Source organism: Monodelphis domestica, chromosome 5, assembly GCF_027887165.1.
Source record: "Monodelphis domestica isolate mMonDom1 chromosome 5, mMonDom1.pri, whole genome shotgun sequence".
In the NCBI taxonomy this organism is placed as follows: Eukaryota; Metazoa; Chordata; class Mammalia; order Didelphimorphia; family Didelphidae; genus Monodelphis; species Monodelphis domestica.
In genome coordinates, this window is record NC_077231.1 from 32849223 (window position 1) to 32868326 (window position 19104).

At 40.2% G+C, this 19104-nt stretch overlaps 1 protein-coding gene across 1 annotated transcript; it reads left to right on the forward strand.

Annotated features, from left to right (window-relative positions):
• Positions 1-365: 365 nt before the first annotated feature.
• On the forward strand, positions 366-16397 carry LOC100026882 (keratin, type II cytoskeletal 6A-like). The gene is made up of 9 exons (XM_016427155.2): positions 366-1154; positions 4331-4539; positions 7033-7093; positions 8071-8166; positions 9124-9288; positions 10184-10309; positions 11235-11455; positions 12944-12978; positions 14441-16397. Exons 1-9 carry the CDS (start codon positions 693-695, stop codon positions 14641-14643), a joined length of 1578 nt encoding a protein of 525 aa, XP_016282641.2. The 5' UTR covers positions 366-692; the 3' UTR covers positions 14644-16397.
• Positions 16398-19104: the final 2707 nt, after the last annotated feature.

Here is a 19104-nt window from a genome sequence, read left to right on the forward strand (position 1 = left end):
AAATGATAATGACCTTAACTTGGTTCCAAAAAAGAGATGTGAGAAAACACTTCATCCCTCCTTTCTTTGAAGAGGTGGGAAATCGTGGATGTAGAACATGGTGTATGCCAGATTCTGTGGTGGTCAGAATTATTGATCTGTTTTTCTTTCTGTTTTTAAATTCACTGTTATAAGGGATGGCATTCTGGGAGGGACAGAGAAAAGATATTTTTGAAAATGTATATTGAAAAATATATCAATAAAACATTAAAAAAGAATTAACAGTGTAAGAGATATACATCCCAAATGGGGAGGGTCTGGTTGCATCATGAGTTAGGGTTGGAAGAACTAGGAACAGGGAAAAAATTACTGAACATGGAATGAGGAGATATTAAGTGTCAGAGTTTGGGGGCAATACTTGGGGTACTTTGGAATCTGCTCTTGCCACAGGCTCAGAAAACCCCAGGTCTGGTCCTGCCTCTGGTAGGTGTGTTCATGATTCTCTCAGTGATTATTAGTGGGACATGAACAATGGACCATAGCCAGACATGCCAAGGAGATGAATTCAAAGCAGTGGTCTGTGATTTTCTCTGACCAAGCCCAGTTTCCAAAGAGAATATAAGGCTAGGGTTCTAGAGGACACGATTGAGAAGTATCTCTGTTCCTTTCGTTGACAGTCCTACTTCTTTAATCTCTCTGCATCCACTTTCCCGATGGCTCAACGATCCGTCAGCATCAAGTCCACTGGTGGTAGCCGGAGTTTCAGTGCCTCTTCGGCATCACTCCTTCCAGGCTGCAGGACCAGCTTCAGCTCTGTGTCTGTGTCCCAGGGAGGGAAGAGTGGGAGCCGTCTTGGGGGTGGCTTTGGGACCAGGAGCCTCCACAACCTTGTAGGCGGCAAAAGGATCTCTGTCAGTGGGGCATATCGCTCCAGCAGAGCTGGTTATGGGGGTAGTTGTGGCTTGGGGTATGGAGGCATTGGATATAGGGTTGGGGGGTATGGGTATGGAGGTGGAATGATGGCAGGATCCGGTGGCATCCATGAAGTTACAGTTAATCAGAGCCTACTGGCTCCCCTCAACCTGGAGATTGACCCATCCCTGCAGAAGGTTCGGAAGGAAGAGAAAGAGCAGATCAAGACTCTAAATAACAAATTTGCCTCCTTTATAGACAAGGTAAGAACCTGTTTGCCTGGTGGTCTATTGATTAATCTGTAATTTTAAATCTTGCTGGGGATGAAGTTTGGGAAGAGAGAGTGAGAAACTTTGACTTCAACCCAAGAAATTCTACTCCATGGACAGGTTCTAAGGCTCTTAATATTCTTTGGTCTTCCTACAGATGAAGCAGAAGACAGAGAATATTTGGAATTCCGTATTCATGAATGATGCTGTTGGGTTAGTCACATGTTTAGAAGTCTCTCGCACCCATAATAAGATCATTTCTTTCTCAGTGGACAGTGACTGGGAATGAGATGGCTTTCTTTCTGATAGGAACTCAGACTAAATCAAGCTAAAAAATAGAATGAAATTATTACAAACTTGGTCAAGGGTGGATGTCTGCCTGAGAGCAACGGGGTATCTGCCCAATGATTCAAGAGGTATGTAGAAGGTAGAAGTAACATCTGCTTTTGGTCCTTCTTCTGGAGAGGGAATAGATGTTTTGAGCCCGGGAGCACACTGATTGGTTTCTTGGACATTTCCCATAGTTCTGATATATGATTTTCTCATTTTCTATTCCTTTTCTCTTTCTCAGCCTCCACTTAATACAGGAGTTGCTTGATTGTCTTCTTATTCAAGAAATAACAGCGACAATGACCTGAATAATTCAGTTCTAAATTTGAAGTGTCTGGAAACTATAGTTCAGGAAATCTGGATTCTATTCTTCAACCTGCTTCTCTAATTAGCCATGTGACCTTGGGGAAGTCACATCACTTACATGACCTTTAAGAATCCTTCCAGTTCTAGAATTCAGTAATTCTGTAAAACGTGTCATTTTCCAAGATTGTTCTCTGGGTAAACTATGCCAGGGACACTGCCATGAAGGCAATTCTTAAACTTTTTCATCTTGTGACAGTGATCCGGCATTTCCCCATTCTGCTTCTATTTCTAGTCTTCCATGACTTCTGAGAAGAGGGAGCTAGATCTGTAGTTGGGTTCAGAGAGGAATCAGGGTGTGATCATTCTATCTATTATTTCTATCATTATTTGATAACAAGGAGGAGAATGGGACATGTCAGATATCATGGTAAGGAAAGAATAATAATTAGCAACAAAATATAATGAAGAAACCCTGGTCAGTAGACTTAAGTTCTATTTTTTTACTGTCTATAAATAACTATGTTGACCTTAGGTAAGTTATTTCTTTACTCTTGGGCCTCAGTTTACTCAACTATAAAATGAAATGCTTGGAAGAAATGGCTTCTGGGACCACTTTTCTTTTCTTCTCTTTTCTGTTCTTTTCTCTTATTTTTTTAAACCCTTACCTTCTATCTTGGAATCACATGGTGTATCAGTTCCAAGGTAGAAGTGCAGTAAAGCTAGGCAATAGGAGTTAAATTACTTGCACAGGTCCACACAGCTAGGAAGTGTCTGAGGTTAGATCTGAATCCAGGATTACTCATTTTTGGGTCTCGTTCTCAATCTGTTGAGCTACCTACTTGCCCCCAGATCCTTATATTTTTCATTTATGAGTCTAAATGGATGGAAGATCCCATGACTGCAACTGCCAAAAATTCAATGAAGTCACTTTTGTCTCCTACCAAAAAGCTCTGTTTGAAAAATGTTATTTAGAGATAAGGGTGATTAGAACCATCTTTTAAGCCACCCAGGCTGAGTCCTGGGAGATTGAATGATGCCAGAAGCTTACATTGGGTCAAGATATTAGTCAAGATCTTGACTAAATCTAGAGAGTCAAACTAGTAGCAAGGGATCCTAGAATGTACAGACTGGCAGGGGTCTAAGAGATCATCTTATCCAATCCTTTATTTTGCAGATGAGGAAACTTGAACTCAAAATGAGGAAGTAATTCACCCAGGGATATCCAACTAGTTCTAGAAAGAAAGACCCAATTCTCCTGCCTCTGAGGCCAGTGGGAATTCTATTATATTTCAAAAGAGTTATTACTAGGAATGTTGGTACCTGGACAAATTGAGTTGAGAGTGGGGATGGGGAAGAATCCCTCAGAGTTTGGACTGAGGGAGATGTAGTAGAAAGCAAATGGGTTTCTGGGAAAGATAACTCAATTGAGCACAGAATTGTTTTCTTTCTCTGTTTTTGACCTGCCTGGTTTTGGAATCAGTACCATGTTTGTGTCATAAAAGGAGTTTGGGAGAACTCCCTCTTTGCTTATTATGTCAAATAGTTTGTATAGTATTGGGATTAACTGTTCTCTGAATGTTTGATAGAATTCATTGGTGAATCCATCAGGCCCTGGGGATTTTTTCTTAGGAAGTTCTTTGATGGCTTGTTGGATTTCAATTTCTGATATGTGAGCACAGAATTGTGAGAGGAGGAATTACTCATCTCCTTCCCCTCACCTCCCACAAAGAGCCAGAGACAGATCTTGTTAAAGGGAACAGCTTCCTTCCATCCAACTCCTATGGAGTCCAACCATCAGAGAATTATGAGATCTGAAGTATAAGATGTTCCCCCACCATAATGGAGAGAAAGCCCACATCTCACCCTCTACAATTCTAGCAGTTGGGACTGATCAGGCCTGGTTTTGCTCTACATCTCACATTCTCATTTCAGCTTTCCTGAATTACAGGGAGGACTGAAGCCCCGTAGATTTGTACAAAACCTGTGTAACATGAAAGACATACAATTTTGGAACTATTTGGTGTAGTCTTCTTTCTTTTGCATAAATGGTGAAGAGAGACAAGTGTCTTGGAAATGAAACAACAGCACTGCTTCTCCTGGGCATTCCAAACAGCGTGGAATTATTCTGTTTCCACTTTTCACATGCATCCTTTCACTCACCCTTCCTATTTCGTCTCCCAAATGGAACCACCACCACCCAGCTGTTTAACACCAGTTCTTTTTCAGAAATGGAACCGGGAAGGAGATCTGCTTCCTGATTTGCAATATTTCTACTTCGTTAACAATAGACTTTTAAAAAATATTTTCTAGATACAGAAGAGAGTTTTTTTTAGTATAGATATTTTATTTTACCAATTACATGAAATAACAAAACTCCACATATGTTTTCTGAAGTTATATAATCCAGATTGTCTCCCTATCTCCCTCCCATTCCTCCTCCCAGAGCTGGCAAGCAATTCAATCTGGGTTATACATGTACAAGTGAGGTTGTTGTTTCAGAATGCTTGAGGTTATCTTTTTTCTGGGGGAAACAGGTTCGCTTCCTGGAGCAGCAGAACAAAGTCCTGGAAACCAAATGGAGCATCCTCCAGGACCATAAGACAACCAAAGCCAACATTGAGCCCCTGTTTGAAACCTATATCAACAACCTGAGGAGGCAGCTAGAGAGCCTGGGTGGAGAAAGAGCAAGGCTCGAAACTGAACTGAAGAGCATGCAGGATGTGGTGGAGGACTTCAAGAACAAGTGAGTGTGAAAGGAACAAAAGCCAGAAACTCGTTTACCTCTTTGTCCTGAGCACCTCTCCTGCCCACTCATATTCTAGGTATTTCTGAGACCTAGAGCTAGAAGATATGGCTCCTGATCTGAGGGATAACCCAGGGTGATGGGAGAGGCCAGAAACACTAGGAGGGTGGAGTGAAGAATAGACTAGATTCAGGAAGCTGGGCAGAACTCTAGACCAGGCATCATGAGGGAAGGACTTGAAATTCATTCAGAATAACCTCATAACACTGTTCCCACGCACCTGCTCCAACTCTAAATGCCCTGTAAAACCAGCTTCTTTGCACCCATAATGTAGCTACTATTTGTAGAATCCAACAGAATAAGACAATGTGAAGCCAAATCCAGAAAGAGATGACAACTGCTGCCACCCTCAGGCAACTCTCAGTTTGATGAGGGAAACAGCATCCACCTAGGGTACATGCACTTACAACATACACAGAGGCAAAAGTTGAAAACATTATAGTATATTTCATTATATTTGTGACTCTAACGGAAAGGAATTATCTCATTTTGTTTTAATTCTTTTTAAATTAATAACAGCATTTGGAGGAAAAATGTTATAGTGTTGGGTCTAGATTCAAAAAAATCTGGGTTTAACCCACCTTCCACATTGACTAGTTAGATGACCCTGGATAAGTCATTTAACTTCTCTGTGGCCAGCTTTTTTGAATGGTGATATTATATTATAATAATTTTGGAACCACAAAGTACAATATAAATGTATTGTTAATTTTTTAAATCTGTAGCCCACAGCTAATATATGAAATGTATAAAATAATTAATGCTATTTTTCATTCATCAAATTTGTCCCACAAGCATTTATTAATGATTTGAATAACAATAATATATACTCATATATCACTTTATGGTTACAAAATGCTTTGAACACATTACTTCATTTGATAGTTGTCTGCAAGTATTTTAAGGCATGTCATATAGATGAAAGATTAGACTTATTATGTTTGGCCCTGGGGGAAGGTCCAGGAGTAATTAATTGGTGGAATAATCAAAGACTTGATTTCAGGAGGGGAAAAAAATTCTTAGCAATTAGAGATGTGTCCAAAACAAGAAGAAGTCTCTGAGAGGTTATGGATTCATTCTCTTTGGAAGTCTTCAAGCAGAAATTATTATTTGTCTGATATGTTAGAGTAGGGATCCCTTTTGGAGCTGGATTGGACTCATGACTACCCCGGTCCCTTTTGATTCTCAGAGGCAGTGATTCTCTGGTCTTGCCAATAGCCTAAGAGGTAGGTGGGGTAAAGGTTAATATTCCCATTGTACAAATGTGGAAAGTGAGACTTAAAGAGACAGAGAAGGAGAGAGAGAGACATATAAAGAGAGGCAGAGACAGAGACAGAGAGATGGAGAGACAGAGAAAATTTGTTTTAAGAAGACACTGAATAATGGGGTGGATGGGGGGCAGCTGGGTAGTTGAGTGGATTAAGAACCAAGCCTAGAGATGGGAGGTCCTAGGTTCAAATCTGGCCTCAGACACTTCCCAGCTGTGTGACTGTGGGCAAGTCACTTGACCCCCATTGCCTAGACCTTACCACGCTTCTGCCTTGGAGCCAATATACAATATTGATTCTAAGATGGAAGGGAAGAGTTCTTTTAAAAAGACCAGGCTGTTTCTCTCCTGGTAGCATCCCAATCTAGACAAGAAGATGGGTAGCAGGACACATTAGGACTGTGGTCACACAAACCACACATGTCTGAGATTTCAAGTTCAGTTCATTCAGCATTCTTTCCACTGCACACCTTTCCCTTCTAAATTCCACCCTGTGATTGTGGGGAAGTGAATGGACTCATAGGATGCCTCCACCTTGCCCTGACAAGAGCCAGGAATTCTCAAGGTTCTTGTGAAGACTCCCCCAAAGGGAGATGACAGTGTTTCTCAGCTCCTTTTGTTGTTCCTTTTGTTGCTTGGGAGGCATGGGGTACAGGTGGGGGAAGAGGGTTGATCCCTGGACTCATTCCACAAAAATGTGGTAAAACGACTGGGAGCCAGGGGACAGATCATTCATTCTGTGGGATCCTGGAAGGCTGCCCAGAGAAAAAGAATAGAATATAATTCACCTTCCTGACATCTCCCAGTGAGAGGGAACAGAAAGGGGGATATCCTAGCTCCCCTATGACAGAGGTAAGGAAACAAACCCAGAGACATTACATGATTTTTCTGATGTCATAGAAAATCAGGGTGGAGTGAGAATTCAAGTCTGGTTTCTCTGGTGCAGAACAATGGGGTTCATTGGCTATGGGGTGATCTCCTCCACCTCCCCCATCTATTTTTTTTCTTCTTAACAAGAGTCCTCTCTGCCTAGTGGCTTAACATCCATGGAGTCTTACCAAGTTGTTTTGGAGCAGTGACCTCACCCTCCTCACCTGAAAAGCTTCCTTTTCCTTAAGCTCAAGCCCTGATGTTAATGTAAATTAACCTCTTGTTCACTCTCACAGATATGAAGATGAAATCAACAGACGCACAGCAGCAGAGAATGAGTTTGTGGTGCTCAAGAAGGTGACGGAGAAGAACAAGATGCTCTAATACTCTCTCTGTTCTGCCCAACATCATTCCCCTTGAGAGAAAAATTCCCAATTAGCTCAGATTTCTCTAGAATGAAACAGGGGAGGCTATTCTAGCATTGAGGAGGAAATAAGAGACCTTCTGGGCTGATGGGGAAAAGAGGGTGCATGTCCAGGACTCAGAGATAAAACAAAAGCAGAACCAGAAGCAGATGGATAGTGCTCTGTCCAGCAGAGCTTGGGAGAGCTGAAATAGGTTGTGAAGAAGCAAAGCTGGGAGCTTGGTCTCCAAGAAGGTATTGTGGGACAGCATTGGGAATAAGGAAAGAGAAGAAGAGGGAGGAGGTCATCTTAAGGCAGAGACGAGTCTGGGAGAAGGTCTCAGTGGCTAAAGAGGTCAAGTTGTTTGGAGAATGGGCAGCTTAATTTCCTGATAGTGCAATCAGATGAAAATGATGTACTTGGAATGAAGGTTCTTAATCTATTCTTGCAATGTGGACCCCTTTGGCAGTCTGGTGAAGGTTTTATACTCCCTTTCAGTGACCTATGTTTAAATAATCAAAGGAAATGCTAATTGAAGTTAATGAACTTAGAAATTAATGAAAATAGAGGTGTAATTTCTCCTATCCAACTTCATAGATATCCTGACCCTAAGTTAAGAACTCCTTGACCTAGAGAAAGCACTACAGCTGATAAATGTCCAGTAACCTTGAATTTCTCTAAGGTGAAACAGAGAAAGAAATTCTAGATCCTACACATGGCTTCAGGGACCCCAAAGTGCTATCACCCAAATGATCATTAAGCCTCACCCCCAGAATCCCCACCCCTAAGCTACACCCCATAGCCTGGCATTTGGAAACTCACTCACCCAGCTGAATAGAAGTGGTTCAACCAGCCTTGTGGGCCTGAGGGGAGAATTAAAATCTGGGAAGAACAAGAGTTAGAGTAATAGTTTCCGATTTTGCATTTCAGGATGTGGATGCAGCTTACATGAACAAGGTGGAACTGGAGGCTAAGGCTGATGCCCTAACAGATGAAATCAACTTTCTGAGGGCTTTCTATGAGGCGGTAAGGAGGGCTTTAGTCTTTCTCCTCCAAACTTCTAGCCCTTTCAGTTCATTTTCATCTATCTCTTGGAATTTCTTGCTGGATTGACTCATGTTGTTATCACACCAGTGAAGGTACCACCTCCTCTCCTTCCCACTTGCACCCTGTTGGAAACCACTATATCTTGCATTCACAGACTCATTCTTCCTTTCAAGGAAGGTTTTTTCAAAAGGCAAAGAGAGGAACAGCTAAATGGTTCAGTGGATTGAGAGCCAGGCCTAGAGATATGAGGTCTTGAGTTCAAATCTGGCCTCACTCACTTCATAGCTGTGTGACTCTGGGCAAGTCACTTAACCCTACTTGTCTTGCCCTTGCTGCACTTCTACCTTAGAACCAATACTTAGTATCAATTCTAAGACAGAAGGTAAGGGTTTTAAAAACAAACAAATGGGAATTTTATTCAGGCAATCCATTTAGGATTATCTATACTATTGTCTCTTCCCATTAGCACAGTTAAAAGAATTGGCTATAATTCTGTTCATGTAATTGGGAAGGAAATTTATAGGTTATATAATCCAATCCCTTAATTTTATAGAAGAGAAAAATATATTGCAAATTGATTTGTCCAAGTTCACATTGTATGTGGTAGAGCCACAGGTTAAAATGTACATCCTGTTAAAAAAGGCAGCTCTCAATACAAGATTCAATACCTTAATGAGCTTTTATTCCATGGTAGATGCTCTTCTAGAAGCCAGGACACGATATCTCTTTCATTCTCTAAAGGAACTTGAGACAGCCTCTCTCTTCCTCTGTCTCTTTGTCTTGCTAACCTCTTTCCCCTTTCTCCTTTCTCCTTTCTCTTCCTCTCCATCTCTCTCACCACTCTTTCCCCTTTGTCTCATCTCTCAATTTCCATTTCTTACACACACACACACACATTCCCCAATTCCCATATTTCTAACTTCCGTTCTATTGCAGGAGCTGGCTCAACTTCAGGCTCAGATCTCAGAAACTTCAGTGGTCCTATCTATGGACAATAACCGCAAACTAGACCTGGACAGCATAATTGCTGAAGTGAAAGCTCAGTATGAGGATATTGCCAACCGAAGTCGAGCTGAAGCTGAGTCCTGGTACCAGTCAAAGGTGAGAAGTTAAGGGAGAACTACATTGGAGCCAGAAAGCCACTCACTAACTCGTTCCTTGGTTTTAAATTTCTCCTGTGGGTGGTAGAATCTTGTTCTGAGAACTTCAGAGTTATGGAAGGGATGAAAAAAGTGTTCAGTCACTCCCTTAGAGAACCTTTTGGTCTGTTAAAGGACATGGGTTATGTACAGTCACACACAGAGAGAGATGAGGTCAAGGAGATAAGAAATGATTGAACTAAGTTACAGATGTCTATGTTGGTAGACGAAAAGGGAAGTGAAAACATTTGTTTCCCAAAGAGAAAAAGAATGTGTAGTGAAGATATAAGGCAGAAGGGAGACAGGGCTAACTGAAAAGGGCAAACATACATCCTATATGTCAAAGAGAATATCATGGGGAAATGTTTGATGTGGTAGGAAAGACTAGATTTGACCAACTGGAGTAGAAATCCTAAACCAGGAAGTCTTAGGTGATAGAGTAGGAGAGGATGCCATAAAGACCAGGGAAATGACTGTAAATCTGTTATCAGAGACAATAGGGAGCAAGCACATGTCCTTGAGCCTGGAAGGGATGAGATTAAGATGGCACTTGGAGAAGATAGTAGAAGTCATAATTCTAAAATGAGAATGTTAACATGGCAGTCTAGAAGAAGATCTAGATTAGAGTAGTTGTAGCTTAGAAATGGACAGAATGGAGAAGGGCTAAGAAATAGTACAATAACTCTTCAGGATTTGATGATGGTCTGGGTGAAGGAAATATTAACGATCCAGTCACCAATATGAAATTCACAGACTTATTTGGCACCAGAAAACCTCAGCATTCTTGTTTCTAGCCTCAGTCATCCCTATTCTTTTAATGTTACCTATATTTGGTGTTTTATTTTCTTTCTTCTCAGTATGAGGAACTTCAGCTCTCTGCTGGTAGACATGGGGACGACCTTCGTACCACCAGAATGGAGATTTCTGAATTGAATCGGATGATTCAGAGGCTGCGTTCTGAGATTGACAATTTGAAGAAGCAGGTATGCTAAGACTCATGGGAGTCATCTTAATCATGATCTCAACTTCTAAAATACCTGTACTTAACCAGACTGGGCCTTTAAAATATCCTGGAAATGGGATTTCATGATTTCAATTACATAATTTCTCTTCAGAACCTGGGATATTAAGAAAGTCTTCCTGAGATTAAATAAATAGGTGTCACAATGGATGGAATGGTGGATATAGTCAGGAAGATCTGAATTCAAATCTACCTCAGATATTCACTTGTTCTGTAATTCTGGGCAAGTCATTTAACCTCTAAGTGTCTCAGTTTCTCCATCTGTAAAATAGGAATAATGATAGCACCTACTTTCAAAGGTCATTGTGAGTAAATGCAATAACATGTAAAACACTTTGCAATCCTTAAAGCACTATAAAACTGCTAACTATATTATTATTATTAATAACCTCAATTCCTCCTCCCATACGGGGAAAATTGACCACCTTTTCAGATTAAACAAGCTATAGAATAAACTATAGATTAATTATCTTCTTATTTATTAACCAGAAAATCCCAGAGGACAAAAGGATGTTAAAAAGTAATGAATTGCCTTCTTCCAGGTAGATACCTAAATATCCATGTTGGTGGAGTCAATCTGATTCTCAAAGGTTCTCAGAATTGGAGAAGTCATAGCTTCTCTGGGTTTGACTCTCGGTGTTCTTCTTGAAGTCAAACGTATCTTGTTATAATTTGAGTTTATATCACAATATTATATAATTTTAAAGTTAGACAAAACCTTTAATATTACTTAGTTCAGACCACTCATTTTACAGGTCCAGAAACTGAGACCTGGAGGGGAAAAAATCATTTGCAAGACCACATGGCTAATAAGAGACAGAACTTATATTTAATATTCTTCTGTCAAGTTAGGCATTTTAAAAAACCCCATTGTCTTCTTGCACTAGTGTGCCACTCTTCAGGCTGCCATAGCAGATGCTGAACAGCGTGGGGAGCTGGCTCTTAAGGACGCCCGAGCAAAGCTGGCTGAACTTGAGGATGCCCTGCAGAAAGCCAAACAGGACATGGCCCGGCAGCTCCGGGAGTACCAGGAGCTGATGAATGTCAAGCTGGCCCTGGACATTGAGATTGCCACCTACAGGAAGCTGCTAGAGGGCGAGGAGTGCAGGTGAGTACTCAGCTCTTCACCATCTATAACCTAAACAGCAGCATCATGTAGTTCCACAAGAAAGTTAGATAATCTCAATAAATTAAGCAACTTTTTTTGAATTTCCAAAGACTATATCAATCAGTTAATCAACAAACATTTATTAGGTACCTACTATATGCTGGACACTGTCCTAAGCACTAAAGATTCAAAAAGAGACAAAAGAAAGTTCCTGCCCTCAAGGAGCTTACAATAGAGGAGACAGCATGCAAAGAATTATATTCAAAGCAATTTAAATATAGGATAAAAAGGAAATAAACAAGAGAAATATACCACCAAAATTAAGGGAAAGTTGGGGAAGTTTTCCTGTAGAAAGTGCGATTTTTGTTAGGAAGTCAGGGAAGTCATTAGTCAAAGATGAGAAGAATGTGTTCCAGGCATGAAGAACAGCCAGTGAAATACTCAGAGGCAAGAGGTGGAATGTCTTGGACAAAGCCATTATTATTCCTTCCCAATCCCTAGAAAAGTGTCCACCATTTCCTGGGGAAGTTCCCATTACTCTCTGGGAAAGTCTTTGCTGGCTGCCAAATCCTGTGCTTCTTTTGGTCACAGGTTCCCACATCCATTGTCAAAGGAACTGATTGTTCATGATCATCCATGACATTCTAAGCCTAACTGCTTAGCTCTTGAACATTTTTATATTGACCTTCAAGAGTATCCCTTGTTAAATGTTCAAGTAAGTCCATGCCATGTCCCAAGTTTTGAAATTTCCACGTTTGGAAGTGGATCTACACCATCATTCTTCTACCCATTCAGGGAAGGAACTATATGATATCAGAGTTACCTCATAACCTGTAACTGTCACTGCCTGTACCATTAAGAATCGTTTTCTTTTATCAGTCCGTCCTTCTGGCTCTATTTCTATCTTTTCTGACTTTTGCTTTCATTCTTGTTCCCTCTTTTTCTTTATGTTCTCTTATTTCTATCTGTCCCTCTTCCCTTATCTCTCTCTCTCTGTGTCTCTCTGGCTCTCTCTCTGTCTCTCTTCCTCTGTCTCTCTCTCTCTCTCTCTCTCTCTCTCTCTCTCTCTCTCTCTCTCTCTCTCTCTCTCTCTGTGTCTCTCTGGCTCTCTCTCTGTCTCTCTTCCTCTGTCTCTCTCTCTCTCTCTCTCTCTCTCTCTCTCTCTCTCTCTCTCTCTCTCTCTCTCTCTCTCTCTCTGTCTCTCTGGGTCTCTCTGTGTCTCTCTGTGTCTCTCTGTCTCTCTCTCTCTGTCTCTCTCTCTGTCTCTCCCCCTCTCTTCCTTTCTTCCTCCCTCTCCCTCTCTACCATTGCCTACTCCTTCAGTTTTTCTATTTGTCCCTCTTTACTCTTTTCTTATTTTTGTATGGGAGAATCTATGTACTTCAGGGTCTTTCTGTGTACTTCTCATAATTCACATGAAAGAAAAAGGATAATAAAATTATTCAATTTCTCAACTAAACAGAGTGTCTCTTTTCCTTCTCTCCACAGACTCACTGGAGAAGGTGTTGGGCCTGTGAATATATGTGAGTAACAAAGACAATAGTGGACTGGGTGATATGGGAAAGGGAATATAAGTTGTCTCTAGTGGGATAGAGAAAGATCTTTGTCCAAAATAGTAGCATAGGTGAGATGGAAATTTCTTGGAAAAAAATTCCTGCAAAGATTCTACTTCTTATTTGGGTACTTTCTCCCAATCAAAGAAATGTTGGGGGTTCCAGACTAATGAAAAGAAGGATTTTGGGAAGGGATTAGGGAAAAGGAACTCTTGGGGAAGCAGCATTCTCTAATACTAAGATGAGCTGGCGATGAGATTAAATGTGCTCTCCTCTTCTTTTGGGAAAATCTATAAAAGAGCTCAGGTTACTCTCAAACTAAGGAAAAGTCCCAATACCTACTGAGGTTATCCTTGCCAGAGGGAATTCACCCCCATACTGGTGAATTTTTGCAAATTAATAGATGGAGATGAATATGAAGGAATGTGGTTCCTTTATAGTACTTGTGACTAGAGCCTGGATGATCGCTTCTGGCTCTGTATGAAACACTGAGTTCATATCAGTAAGTTAAAATTAAATGTCCTCTAGTTTGGAAATCTGCTCCAATATAGGATGAGAAGCAAATATTTGTTTTGATAGCCTAACATGAAAAATATTGAGATATTTTAGATTAACCAACTCTGACCACATATGAGCAAAGAATGCGGTGCAACTATTTAAAAAATAAAAAAGAAGCCAATATAATTCTAGTTTGCATCATAGCAATAATTTAAAATTTATGTTTTTATATAACATATTTATATACATATTTATAGGAGGTTACAAATGTAAATGCATATTAGATATATTTAAATAGTGTACCCTTTAAGAGGATATATAAATTCTAAATGATGTATAAATAATAATAAATAAATGATAACGTAGCACTTTAAAGCTTATTAAGTACTTTATGCACATCATCACAATCACTCTGTAAGTCAAGAACTATAAAGTATTATTATTATCCCTTTTTTCCTCGAAAGCCCAGAGACATCAAGTGACTTATCAATGTCACTCACACACCTAGTGAGAGTCAAAATTGGAATTCAAGCTTAGGTCTCACCTATTGTGGCACATACTTTTCCTGGATCAGACCATGCCCACGGTGTTCTGCATGTATCATATTAAATAGAGGGAAGGCGACAAAGTAAGTTAGTGAGGAGTAATGGAAATCATGTTACCAGGAGGGATGGTTGAAACAACTTTGGGCATTTTGCCTAGAGAAGACAAGCCTTCGAGAAAGATACAATCTCTCTTTTAAAGAAGTTTTTGCATGGAAGAGGGAGCTGAGCTTTCCTTTGTTTGAGAAGAGAGAACTATGATCTAAAGGTGGAGGTTATGGGAGACAGATTTTGGCTTAACAGAATAGATTTATCTAACAATTAGAGCTGTTCAGAGAAGTAGCATTATGGACATTACGAGAAAATGAGAGGATTTTTTTTCCCTCCTACAGCTGTGGTTACTTCCAGTGGGGGCACTGGATATGGCGGAAACAGTGGCCTCTGTGTGGGTGGAGGTGGCCTCAGCAGCAGCCTCTGCTATGGAAGTGGGGTTGGAGGTTTCAGCTCCACCAGTGGGCGCAGCATTGGGGGCAGCAGCTCCAGCATGCGCATCATTTCCAAGACATCATCCACTAAGAAGAGCTATCGGAGCTAAAACATCTTTCCTTGACTGCCAACCCTTCCCCAACCCAGCTCCCCAACCCTTAGGCCTGATATTCTGCTAATGACCCAGAAAGAAGTTTCATTTATACAGTCAGACACAGAAACAAAGAGTTCCTAGGTCTTCTAAGGCCATCTTGTCCATCTTTTTGCAGCCAGACAAGCCTTCTCTAAGACCATTCCTCAGATGAAGAAGGATACTTGTTTTCAAAGTCCTCCAGAGTCCATAAGTGCCTCCCGTAGGGTCTACTAACTCTCATAGTTAAGCAGTTCTACCTTATCTCTAACCTAAAGCTATATATTCTATTTCTCCTTATTTCTTGGGGGGAGTGTTTTAGAAATGGACTCTAGTTTTCTCCCTTTCTGGGTCTCAGCAGGAATTGATATCTTCTGGACTTTTTATACTTTCATACTACCAACTCATTGTAAAGTAAACAAAATATCAGCCAGTTCTTGAAGAACAGGAACATAAAACAAAAGAAAAAACAGGGTGGATTCCTTATACCCACATTCATCATCAAAACTTGCCTCTTTTGGACCAAATATGTCACTGTCCGTGTCCCATATTATAACAACCATAAGAAACATCAGTTTTTCACCTCCCAAAGTAGGATTTTGGAATATGGTTTTTTTATTATACATATTAACATGCAGATAATGCAACAATTCTGCCTGAAAGTCTGGAAGGCAGTAAATAATATTTCATAGCAGATTCTATGTGCTACTTTTGTTTATCCTTAAACTAATATTATAAATGATTTACTTTATGAAATATCAATTGATGGTGATCAAATACTTATAGGAGCTGCCAGCCTGGCATGAAACATTTGATATTGCTTAAATGGAAAATCAAATTGTAATGTATTAGGAGTCTTTCTATTCACATCATCACCTTAAAATCTGATCCTTCAGTAATAAGGTTTTAGACTAATAATTTATGTTCCTTGGGCGGTTTTCTTTTCCTCTTTAAATTCCTTCTCTCTGACTCTCAGTTTTTGACTCTTTGTCTCTATCTGTGGTGTTGATTTTTCTGTCTTTCTTCCGTCATTTCTTTCATTCTCTGTAACTGATCTTGTTCTCCTTTCTCTTTCTTCCTCTCTACTTCTGTCTACTTCTTTCCATCCTGTTTGAAAGCTAGAATTCTATTTCCCTTTGTGTCCTACATATCTCTACCTCTCCAGTTTGTTCCTGGATGACAACCCTTTTGCCTATTTAACTCTTGTGGTTTGGTGTCACCATTGTCTCTATTGACAGACTTTGAGATGCAATCTGCACCACAACATCAGCCAGACTTGGAGGACTTTGAAATTAGCATGCCAAATTACTCACCTCCCAAGGAAGGAAGAATCCAATAAGGACACAAATGTAGGGCACTGCAGAGGTTGGTGCTGGGCATCTCTTCTGAAAGGGATGGAATCTAGGAAGAGTAGAGAAGGGAGAAGATTGAAAAAATAGAACTACTTCTCAATCCTTTCAGCTACTGTTGCTCATAGGGAAACTTTGTTGGTTTGTAGTGTTGTGAATTCCCAAAGCATCAGACACCACTGTAGTCCAAGACCCAAACAAGATAGATGTCATTCTCAAGATCAGCAAAAAGAACTTGAGTATTTCTGCATGTTTCCTGTTTCTCCACTGGTATGGATTCCAGAGAGAACTGTTAGCAGGGGGAAAGGACTCCTTTGTTTCAGGTCCTTTTCCTATGCTTCCCCCTCTATGTCCATTTGCTCAAAGAGCTTGAATAAAAGGCAGTCAAACTGACTGATCTAGACTGATTTTTGTGTCATACACTATGATTATAAATGCACAATCGAGTTCACCTTTTAAATCAGGTTTCAGATTCAGAATCCACCCACTACTTCTGCTATCCCCCCTCTCCATGTCTACCAATCTTGGGCTGGGTCCCCTAGTATTGGAGAAGGACAACTTCCTTTATTAGCTCCTGTTATTCAAGATCTCTTGTAATTCTCATTTTTGCATTTCTTACCACTCTCTAACCGTATTTCCTCCGGTTGGAAAAGGATGCCATTTAATTATTTTTTAAAAGTCTTTTAACATCTATTTCTCATTAAGCAACTTTGAAGTGACTCAGAGCTTAAAGGCCCTCTGATTAGGCATAATTATCACACTGCTTCTGGCACCCGCTATACTCATTTCTGTGACATTGTTTTGGATCAAGATAGGTTCCTTTCCAGACTATAAAAGAGTGATTCCTCATTGTGTATATCTACCAATCACTGCCAGAACTCCTCTGAGGCCACTAAGCTTCACTGACACTTCTCCACCAATTGTGGCTGGGTATCTGAATTATTAAAAAATTTGGGATCAGTTTTATGAAATGGAGTCTCAATGATATAAAATTACTTGTCCAAAGTCACACAGGTTGCTTTAGAAGAAACAAGATTCAAACCTAGTTGTTTGATTTTTTTAACTCCAAATCCAATGAGCCTTTCCTGTACATAGCCGTTAAATTTCCATGGATTTTCCTAGAAAGAATACAAGAAGTCTTGATGTAAATAGGTAGAGGAAGATAATTTTCCTCATTTAACAAATGAGAAAACTGAGGCTTAGCCCAAAAAGGTTTGGAAACTTATCCAAGGCCACAATTTTAGTTATTGGCAGATCTAGAACTTGAGCCTGATTTCCTTCCATTCCAGGGCTCTTTTCATGACACTACTTTGGGAGAGAAAGTAATTGTTGTTTCTGTCGTTGTCAACTCAATCCTTTTCATGTACCGATTTGTAAACTGAATACATTCTGGAAGAATTGACTTTGTCAAGGTCACAGAACAAATTAACTATTGTTAACTTAGAAATAAATACAGAACTTCCAAGTAGTTAGAAAACCCACTCTTTAATCAGAAAAAAGGGATAGGCAATCATTTGGTCATTAAACAGAGTCAAACTCTAAATGCCTTATGAAACCAAAGGCCCTGTACCAACTCCTCCCTGGGAGAAAACTCCAAGCTAGAAGCTTCCTCTAAAGAGGAGAGGAAATTGGGAGTCCTTATATCCTCTGGATAATTAGGTATCACAAACAGGTTTGTAAACCTCTTTGCAGTCTATAGCTATGATACTAGGGAATGATCAGCTGTAACAAATTAAAGGCAAAGGTCAAACTCAAGAGCTGCTCTTCCTGAGAGGAAACTTTCAACCAATAGAGAACCCTCCATAACAAAAAAAAATGCTTAATATTTAAATCAAAAGAGATGTGCTTAGTACTGGAGTTTCTCAAAAGTAAGGGTAAACTGATAGGCTTCCAGGTATAGATGGTGGCAGTGTAAATGCAGGATTCTTCCTTTCCTCATTGCCTACTGACAAATACTACCTCAAAAGCCCCCCCCCCCAAAATTTATATGAATGAAGGGACTCCACAGTGGGGCGCAACATTGAAGGTATGTGGGATTTGAGCATTTCCACACTCTAAGGAGGTGAAATAACTTCCACCAAAGCATGAGCTGACCAGCCTTCCTCCACCCCCCACACAGTGCAGACCCTAGATTCAGACCCAGTGCACTAGAATCAGTGATCGAGGAAGGGGCATCTCTAGGTCCTTGACAGTTGACCAAGATCACCAAGGACCCACCCCCCAGGGCTGCTAGACCTGAGATCCCAGCAAGCTGAAGAGCGCAGATCTTGGGCATGGAGATAGAGCAGACAAGGATAGGTGGAAAATCTTAGAAACTGGGGAGTCTGGAGAGGTGGCCTCAGGCAAAAACCTCACTCCTTAGCTTCATTCACAGAGAGCCTGCCCTCCTCATTCAGATTTCTGACTGGAAAGGGAAGGAAATACCAGCATAGTGAAGGCAAACAATGCCCAGGAAAAACAACCTCCCAACACCAAGAGGAACAAAAAGAAAGGACTGACCCTAGATAATTTTTATGGAGGAAAAATCCAGACTACAGAGGAAATATCAGAAGTGGATACACAAATAAATGCATCTAAAACGTTCAAAAAATGGAAATTGGCCACAAGTTCTTGAAGAATTTAAATCAGAGCTAACAAGAAAGATGGATAAAGTGTGGCAAGAAAAATAGGAAATAGTTCAAAAAGAAAATAACACTTTAAAAGACAGGAATTCCCAATTAGAGATCAAAATTAAACAGCTGGAAGCCATGAAAAGCAGGATAGACCAAACCGAAAAGGAAAATCAAAAGATTAAAGCAGAAAATCAACAGATTATAGTGGAAAACCAGTCTTAAAGACCAGAATTGGGCAACTGGAAGCCAATAATCTCACAAAACAACAAGAATTAATAAAACAAAGTCAAAAGATTGACAAAATAGAAGAAAACATGAAATATCTCAATGAGAAGGTGACTGATCATGAGAACCAGTCTCAAAGAGACAATTTGAGAATCATTGGACAACCTGAAAACCCAGAAATAAACAGAAATCTTGACCTCATACTAAAAGAAAGTATCCAAGAAAACTACCTTTATGTTCTTGAACAAGAGGTC

Excerpts from the sequence above, each read along its gene's own strand:
- LOC100026882 (XM_016427155.2), top strand. The coding sequence starts at position 693 with ATGGCTCAACGATCCGTCAGCATCAAGTCCACTGGTGGTAGCCGGAGT. Across the intron at positions 10,310-11,234 it reads TTGACAATTTGAAGAAGCAG|TGTGCCACTCTTCAGGCTGC; the intron begins GTATGCTAAGAC and ends TTCTTGCACTAG. Across the intron at positions 11,456-12,943 it reads CTAGAGGGCGAGGAGTGCAG|ACTCACTGGAGAAGGTGTTG; the intron begins GTGAGTACTCAG and ends TTCTCTCCACAG.